The following is a 9776-nucleotide window of genomic DNA, read 5'->3' on the forward strand; positions in this document are numbered from 1 at the left end:
TGTCATGGAAATAAGATGGAAATATTGTATTGTGATGTCATGTGACATCACCAAAAAAAAAAAAAAGATCCAAAAAAAAGTTGATTAAGTTGCACAAGTCAAATCAAATTGCATTGTTGAAATACACACTTGTTTCAATTCAACAAAACAACTGTTTTTGTATAAATAATGCTGTTAGATTAATACTACAATCATAATTTCACCACTGTTCCTGATGAACCAGTATGCACTAGTCTGATGACAGTGGCTACATGATTTTTTTTGTCAGCTTCATAAAATTGCTCTACAGAATCATATATCAGCCTAGTGAAAAATTTGCTTATGGGTTCTGCTTTGAAATAATTATCATGAAAACTGGTGGGGTTTTTTGGGGCAGAAATACCCTGGCACTTGACCTACTTTTAATGGGTGGTTGTTTGCGTTTCTTGGTCGTCTCCTTTACGGATCCCCTGCTATTGGTTCTCTGAACTTTTGCTGGTTTGTCTGCTTTCTTCTCTGCTTGTGATTTCTTCTTGATGGTTTTCACTGGAAAAGAAAATTGAAAGGAATTGAATGTTGCACTGTAAACCCTCTTATTCTGACTATACGTTAATTTTCGCTAACTCTTATTTCACCATGAAATCTAATCGGCAGTGTATCATACCATCTTATTTGACTGCACGTTAATTTTCGCTAACTCTTATTTCATCATGAAATCTAATCGGCAGTGCATAATACCATCTTATTTGACTGTACGTTAATTTTCGCTCACTCTTATTTCACCATGAAATCTAATCTGCAGTGCAAACAGCATGAGCATAGAATTTATGCAAAAATTGGACATAGAATTATGAATTCAAAACAGCTGATTTAAAAACATTTATCATGTTTATCATGTTTGTTTATAGAAAATTCAAAATACTGGTATTAAAGCAGGAACAACATGAGAGCATTTATCCAGTTCTTAATTAAAATCTATTCATTTGTAATTCAAAATCCACACAATGTTTTCATAATTATTGAGAATACACCACAAAAGATCATATGCATGTACATCATGTTTCTACTTTCACTTTCCCCAGTATAGGCTTTCTGAACATTTACCTGTTACAGTAATACCTTCATTTAGGTGAATGCACTCAATATACTGATAACCTGATAAACATCTAAGATGTATTTGTTCTCAAGAGTCACACAGGTAACTTTAATGTGAACATAAATCTGCAGTCATTGATTTTCTATTTCATATCCACCATACTGAGGTCTGTTCCTTCATTGCAATCAATAAACTTGACACAATAACAGATGTTGAACTTAGGCCTTTTAAACAGCAATTTACGCTGTCCCACCTGAAGTTGTACACGAAAGTGACAGCAACAAAATGTAGCATATCATCAATTCAATATAAACTGCACCTACATGTACTTCTTTTCAATGAAACAAATTGTACAAATATTCCATTTCAGAAAAAGCATAGCTCACTCAGAGCATTTTCTTTATTGTCAATTCTTTTGAATGATATTTCTAAGCCATTTAAATCTCACTTACGCAAATATTTGTATATCATTGTACATCAAACAGAATACTGTACCATTTTATGATAAAACTCATTTACACATTTTAAGGTGTGCTCTTATAGGGGACAGCATTGTTTAGTAAGAGTTATAAATAAACTTTTATATATGTACAAACAAATTAGTAAAAACTCAGCATGCAGAATTTTTATCTTAAAAATAAATTTCATTTTGGGTATGAACTGTGATGCTTCAAGTCGACATTCTTCATAAAGCGTTAACGCACTTCATAAAAAGTAGGCTGGTGTGAAGCTTCGCAGTTCATACCCTCACGTATTATCAAAAATGAAATTGATTTTCTACTATTTACATTCTACTTCCATTGCTGTCGGAATTCCCAGACATTAAAATAGATGTGATATATTCATCAAGATTCACATTGTTTACAACAGCAGTACATTTATGAGGAAATGGCTTTCACTACCATTTGTTAAGAAAGGCAAAAACATGCAAGTTCAACAGTAAAATTCAAGAAAATCTTCAATAAATCATATAAACTTACTTTAAAACACAAGTATTATATTAGTAATCAATTTTACATGCATGTTTAGTCATTTTAAACAAGAATCATTAAATGTCAAAACTGTACTGTAAAAGAATGCTTAATGTGTGGAATTGGAAATTTGGTTTCGAATTCAGTTTGACAGATATTCCACTAATACTATCTGACTATAAACTTTTAAAGATATATATCATTATGTACCATTCACTGTGAGACTAGGATTTAACAGTAATACTAATGACTATAAACTTTTAAAGATATATATCATTATGTACCATTCACTGTGAGACTAGGATTTAACAGTAATACTAATGACTGAAATGATATAGACCTACACAAAAGAAAATTTCAACGCCAATGATACAAATAAAGCATGCCATTTCATAAACAGAGTGCTCATATAGATCAATTTCCTATTAAAACCCAATTCCTACACATATGAATGTAAAATAAATAAACAAATAAAAATTAAAAGTTAAAACTGAACATATACATGTACCTTCATTATCTAAGACTTGAATAGCATGTGAGATCTGATTGGCAACTTCTGCTGTGTATCACATTAAAATATACATCTCATGAAACATGTAGTTTAAAAATTGGATTTTTTGTTACTGGTACTGACCTCGAAGAAATTTTTATCAATAAACAGCTATAAAACTGAAAATTTTAAACAGTAAAATCTTGGGACTGAATTGATTTTTCTTTAATTTCTTCAATGTTTCAAAATTCTAACTACACAATTTTTTTTTTATTTCATGCAAGAACTATTTCTACACAGCCTTTGTACATTGACTTGATGGCAGGAGACCATCACTCACCATGTAACCATTCCACCTCTAATTCTACCACTACTCCATTCCTAGGACAAATAATGTTACTTACTGTCAGAATTTTCCCCACTAGAAAAGAAGAATGGATCCCGGTTGCTGTCTTCATCAGGGGAAGGTAAATCATTGGAATCTGAGGAGCTGCTGCTGCTGCAATTGATTAATTAATAAATTATAATTAACTAAGTTGAAAAAGCATCACTACTACAGTCTCAAGACATTTTAAAAATTGGTTATTTTCATTTTAATGATCAGGGTATCCAATGTTCACATAAATCCTAGGGAAGTATAAAATAAGTGTACTTTGAAACATAAAACAAGAAACAGGAAGACTGGATGAAGTTACTGAGTGTTAGATAATTCATTTATATTGTTATAACTTGTTTAGGACTAGATGCAGTTACTGAGTGTTAGATAATTCATTTATATTGTTATAACTTGTTTAGGACTAGATGCAGATACTGAGTGTTAGATAATTCATTTATTGTTATAATTTGTTTAGGACTAGATGCAGTTACTGAGTGTTAGATAATTCATTTATATTGTTATAACTTGTTTAGGACTAGATGCAGTTACTGAGTGTTAGATAATTCCTTTATATTGTTATAACTTGTTTAGGACTAGATGCAGTTACTGAGTGTTAGATAATTCATTTATATTGTTATAACTTGTTTTACAGAAGCATTTGTTTAAAACTTTGTATGAACATTATAATTAAAATAATGAAAACGAAAATTTACCTGCTTCTACGCCTTTGTTTATCCTTTAGAAGTTTTCTGCGATGAATGCTTGGGATTTCCAGGTGTGTACTTGAGGGAGGAGTGTCTCTCTCCCTCATGGAATTGCTAGTTCTACTACCACTATTCACAGTTGACTCCACATTGATGTTGATATTTACGTTCACTCGGCTAGTCTTTGTTTTCGAAGTTTTATCCTTCCTGGCTAAATCACTGAGGGGGGTAAACCCATTTTCTCCTGATAACCGGTCAGCAGATTTTTTCACTTTGCTGTGGCTCTGCTTTTTATCCTGATACCCAGTGTTTCTTCGTACTGACTTGGGAGAGGGACTAGAATCCATACTTTCATCACTGTCATCATATCGGCTTAGGGCAGAGTATGACTTTTTGTGGCGAGTATTTGAAATTGGTTTATAATCATCATCATCTTCATCATCACTCTCATCACTGTCAGACGGTGATGATTTTATATCAAATCCAGGGTATCTGTTCACATTTGGAGACCCAGTGAAGGCCACAGTGGAGTTTTTAGAGAGGCTGAATTTTTGGTCAGTTGGAGATTTTTTTATGCTGTGACTTGTGATTGTGTTAGCACTACTAGGGGAGTTAATTGGTGTGTGTCCGTTGATGGCTGCTTCATCCCCCATCCGAAAACCACGCTCCTCCTCTTTCTGTACCAATTTTTCAAACTGAAATAATTTTTCAAAAAATATGTTTTTACAAATTTCAAATTTATGAGTTCATAATCCTAGCAACATTTTTACAACAAAGTCACTACGCTCTGTTAGTTTTTTCACAAGTACTTCCCTGATAATTAGATCATATGTCAGATAATCATTCACATTAATAAAGAGAACCCCCGAAACCCATGAAAATATGAAATAAAAAGGCACAATTTTTAATTTTGATAACAAAATTTGCAAGAGAAAGTAGATGTTGACCTCATGAATGCATGTATATTTCCATTATTAGCTAGTTTAGGACTTTGGTTGCTTGTTGATTTCTCATACAATTTAGAAATGATTTGAAAAAGGATGGTCTGGTAAAATGTATAAACTTATTAAACTAACATACAACTGGTAAAATGTGTAAACTTTCAAAGGGATTAGGACTTACTAAAACTGACCTACAAATGTTTGAAATTCTTACTGAAGTTACAATTTGCTTTGGTAAGTTTATTGAAATTTATTGGACTGGTCAACAATCATATTCATCAAGATGTAATAACAAAGACTTAATAGAACCATCATTACATGACCCTGGGCCCATATCAATGAAAAACCTTAATTTGTCAAAGTTCTGTAATATCACATGAGGCTCATACTGGGCAACCAGCTGTCTTGTATCATCTCATACTGAGGGTCAGGTGACATAATCAGAACCAATCAAATTTCTACATTTTCGTCTGTGGTTTGATAAACCGATACATATTAATTACAGAGAATCTACATTTGTTCTTTAGTATAAAAACTCAATAAACTGAAACTCTGAGTTTGGTACTGAGAAAACTTACAATAAACTGAAACTCTGAGTTTGGTTGCTTTGCATAATCCCCTGCTTTCAGTTTATAACCATTAGTGTGTCCAAATGTTACTTTGTCTCCTATCTTCAATATGTATGGCCCACTCATCTACAAAAATAATAAATTTTACACAACAGTTCAATATTTGTATTAATTTGTGTTCTGGAAGTTTGGAGTACAAATGTTATCACGATCACTTTATCTGATTATTTTGTACCACATATAAACTTCCTGAATACAAAAATACCAGTAGAAATAAAGTGCACCGCCATGGCACATGATACGCCCGTCACATATTGTTAACATGAACATATCACCATGAAGAGATAGGTATGCATGGAACCAAATGTCATCCTTCCTTTAAGAATCTTACCCACTTTATGGCCTCATGTGACATTGCTTCAAATATTGATAATGTAAGCTTAATGATTTTTAAAAGGATATAAAAACATTTTCCCAAATGTTTTCAATGAAATGATTAAAGTGCAAGATAGCCCTTTATCCAAGCAAACAACTTACAATAAATGGGAGTACTCAAAAAGATTGATTTATTCAACATATCAAAAAATACATATATCAGTATCTGCCTTTGTCAAATCTTCAAGTATAAAAGTAAAATATGCAGGGTGATGTCAATATAAATAAATATAGATTAAAAACGGTTATTTCAAACACTGGTGCATCTCCTATGGTGTAGTTATTAATTAGAAAAAAATAATACATCATATATTTCTCAACTGGTTGTGTTAGACTTGAGAAATGCACATCTGCAGCTTTGCTCATTGTATTTTAAGGAATGAAGAACAATGCACAGCGTAATAAAACATCAAACATTAGTCATTATGTTTATTCTTAGACTGTAAAACTGTCATCTTAGTGAGACATGACAATCTGCACCTTGTTGTTGAGATATAAAATAAAAATATATTTTACAATATCATATTAATTCTTAAACTTTATACCAAATTAACTTTCAAAGTAATGGCTACCAATTAGAACTGTTCTAAAATTTGACAGATCAATTAGAAGGCCAGATTCCTCTGCCCAATTCCCGATTGCAAGAGATATAGATAGCACCTCCTTGATCAGATTGCTGTAACAGAAATCTTCTAAACTCATTAATTAATCTGTAATTTGACAGAATGCAATTTTTCTGTTAGCAAAATGTCTCCTGAATTGCTTGATAATTACACCCATGGGACAAGGGAAATTTCTCTTGTTACTGACACAAAAGAAATAATTTGTTTGTTATATACTGCTGTATAGTACAGTGTATATAATGAAGAATGTGTAGTTTCTTGAATTAACATTTTTTAATATGGTTATTGCAATACTATTTCATCTGTTCAGATTTACACAAATGCCCAATCTGCAGCTTTGTTTATTGTATATCTTTTTTCTGAACAATGCCACAGCCATAACAAAACATCAAAATACTAATCATTAAAATAGGCCTTTATACATATTGCAACCATTTGTTGTCTTAGTGAGAAATGATACTCTGCATATAGGTTGCCGAGAAAAAAAATTAAAAATTATATAGTACAATGTCAAATTAATTTTGAAAATAAAGACTAACCACAACAAACAAATTCACTTTCACAAATAATTTCTGGTATATCTGCAATTAAGAGGCTAAGATCTCTCTGCCCAATTCCCTAGAGATAAAGATAACACCTGCTTGATCATGTTGATCCCCTTTGCATGCTACTCCCATGGGACAAGTGGAATTTCTCATGTTATTGTTAGAAACAAAGGAAACATTACATAAGCTAAAAAAAAGCTGTACAGTATATCATAAAAAAAATATGTGTTTTCTTGATGTAACATTTTTGAATGAGGTTTTCTACAAAACTCTTATATGAGTAGGGATTGTACCAATTATAACATACTTTTTTCAAAAAATCACTTCAACTAAATGTCACAGTGACCTTAAAGTACAGTGTGACACACCTTCTACCTAAGATGCATAAGTTGACCAAGTTTCATGATTCTAGATCAAATAGTTTTCAAGTTATGAGCCGGACAGGGTTTTACCATATTTGGCCATATCTTCTTAATTAAAAGTCACAGCGACCTGGTTTTAATGTGCGACACACCTTCTACCCAAGATGTATCAACTGACAAAGTTTGATTATTCTAGGCCTTATAGTATTTAAGTTATGAGCCGGACACGAAAAAGCTAACAGACGGACGGACGGACGGACAGACATGAAGGCCATAACATAATATGGCCCGTCTTAAGACGGGCGTATAAAAATTGACAGTGAAACTGTACAGTATAATGATTTCAATAATGTGTACAAAAGCTTTGAATAATATTTTTCCTTTGAGATTTCTCATATATATATCTACACTGGTTGTGGACATAATCATGATAATATTAAATCAGATATATACAATTTCCAAAAAAACCCAGAACAAAGCCTTCAGAAATTTTGCTGCATTTGACACATGCATGCAGACAGAATTATATCTAGTACCTTTGTGTCATTAATAAAGGTGCCATTAAGGCCCTTATCAACAATCTGAAACTGCATATCTCCATTGTCACTAGGAATTGCATGGATTTCTGCATGAATCCGGGAAATGAAGTTCTTCAGCTTCGTTGAGTCTAAATAATAATCATTGCTTGTTGCTCGTCCAAATTTGGTCACACCATATTTCAACCTGAATAATAAGTGAAAATACATAAAAGTGTACTTTAATATTTTGAAATTATGCTATTTTTTCATTTCAATTACATGTACTCACAAATGATAAGCCCTATAATGTAACAATGATTTTTTTATATGTTTAATAAGTAATAACACATTTTTCACAATTCATTTTCTTTTATCAATATGGTCCATATACTTTGGATAATATTATTCCACAGGATCGCCAAGTATGGAAAGATTGATTGATTGATGTTTTCCGCCACACTCAACAATTTTTCAGTTATCTGGTGGTGCCCAGTTTTTTATTGGTGGAAGAGAGAACCCAGCTACAATGTACCTGGGAAGAGACCACCGACCTTCCGAAAGTAAACTGGGAAACTTTCTCACTTACCGACGCGAGCGGGATTCAAACACGTGCCGACAGAGGTGAGAGGCTGTGTGATTTTGAGCGAGATGCTCTAACCACTCGGCCACGGAGGCCCCAGTATGGAAAGAAAGACTTTCGATATCAACAAGATAGCCAGGCCCCACCCTTACAAAAGGATTAATAAAACGCCTGGATAATAAAAATCAATGATGATGAATCATGATGATACTTAAATTTCAACATTTTCTAATTTAAAAAATGGTAATTAACAAACATTTATCATTATCATACAATATTCAACTATGTTTCAGAAAATGTATATTACTTTATTTCTTAAGTTTCACTTCTCTGTTCAAATTATCAACATTAGGCAATATGTAGAATGTTACCTAATTATTCTGTTTGTTTAGTTGTGTGCTTCTAGTGCTTTGCAATGTGCGTGCACACACATCTGTGTTAGCGCTAGTGTAGAACACACACACACTACACTCATGTGTGTGTGTGTAACTGATTGGATGTGTTTTAGGAAATCAATCTCCAATCCAAATACAATAATGCATTTATTGTAGACAGTAGTTTTAATTAATGTATAAATAGGGCTTTTTTTTTTTTTTTTAAAGTAACATATAATATAAAAACATTTCCCAAGATAAGAATCTTTCATATCAATGTTTGCAATACTTACATTATACATGATTAGCAAATTTGTTTAGACACATGGAAATGGCACACATATTCTCATCTTACTGCGTATACATTTTTTTTTTTTTTCAATATGAGGCGACCTAATTTATAGATTACATTCTGTAGATTACATACACTGTGCATCTAGATTATCTACATATCAAACTGCAAACGTTGCGGTTTTTTACAACTAAAAATACGCATCTCATCTCTCGACTGATAAGGTTGTCGAAGTAATGGAATTAATTACTACAATCATGGCGTGTCGATTCGCTGTTGATCTGTCATCCTTGTTTGTTTTTCAAAGGTTTCTTTTCCAAACTGAAAGTAGCTCTTTATACTTACTTCATGATGTTGCTGATGCTCATGCATGTTGCGGAGGGTCCTATCCTCCTTAAATGATAGGAAGTCGTCTCCCCAGTGCCCATTGGCATCAACAAATGTTTCAACTACACCATAAATAATTTCACACGCTATTTTCAGGAACAAGTCAGCCTTGACCTTGAGTCTCTGATTGGATGTTTCCCGCTATATTTACTGATTTGCTTATTTTATAGTCGTACAAGCACATTAATTGTGATAATTACTTTTTTGACATGTCAAAACATCAACAAAAGCTCATCTATTCACTCAAACTCATTGAAGTCTACTTGGTGCAAATTATCATAAATTATTTCTAATTAAAAAATAAAACCAAATTAGGGAACAACTCTTATAAATCCGGAAAACAAACACGTCACCTTCTTTGACTTGAAATATCTTAAGTATTTTGAAAATACATGTCTCTTTAATTGTTAGCAAAGAAAAGAAAACTAAATAAAATTACGTATTATCTTACATAACAATTAAATATAGGTATTTTTACAGAATCCTTTACTTTTCGGAAATAAAACTTCCATGACATATTTGAACTCTTTTTGT

General features: G+C 32.3%; 1 protein-coding gene across 4 annotated transcripts in view; it reads right to left on the bottom strand.

Annotated features, from left to right (window-relative positions):
• LOC125677619 (uncharacterized protein C01G6.5-like) overlaps nucleotides 1-9524 on the bottom strand; it is a 14456-nt gene extending 4932 nt beyond the window's left edge. Inside the window, exons 1-6 of one of the 4 annotated variants that reach the window (XM_048915758.2) lie at nucleotides 9201-9524; nucleotides 7628-7814; nucleotides 5136-5252; nucleotides 3626-4311; nucleotides 2941-3035; nucleotides 400-525 (exon numbers count right to left, since the gene is read on the bottom strand). In XM_048915758.2, the coding sequence (XP_048771715.1) occupies nucleotides 400-525; nucleotides 2941-3035; nucleotides 3626-4311; nucleotides 5136-5252; nucleotides 7628-7814; nucleotides 9201-9289 (1300 nt within the window). In that variant the 5' untranslated portion in view covers nucleotides 9290-9524. Of the gene's footprint in view, nucleotides 1-399; nucleotides 526-2282; nucleotides 2606-2940; nucleotides 3036-3625; nucleotides 4312-5135; nucleotides 5253-7627; nucleotides 7815-8856; nucleotides 8989-9200 lie in introns of those variants that run through there. The other 3 variants (XM_048915765.2, XM_048915774.2, XM_056163886.1) reach the window with 3 other exon arrangements.
• Between the last annotated feature and the right edge of the window lie 252 nt (nucleotides 9525-9776).

The sequence above is a fragment of the Ostrea edulis genome, chromosome 1 (genome assembly GCF_947568905.1).
Source record: "Ostrea edulis chromosome 1, xbOstEdul1.1, whole genome shotgun sequence".
Classification (NCBI taxonomy): Eukaryota; Metazoa; Mollusca; class Bivalvia; order Ostreida; family Ostreidae; genus Ostrea; species Ostrea edulis.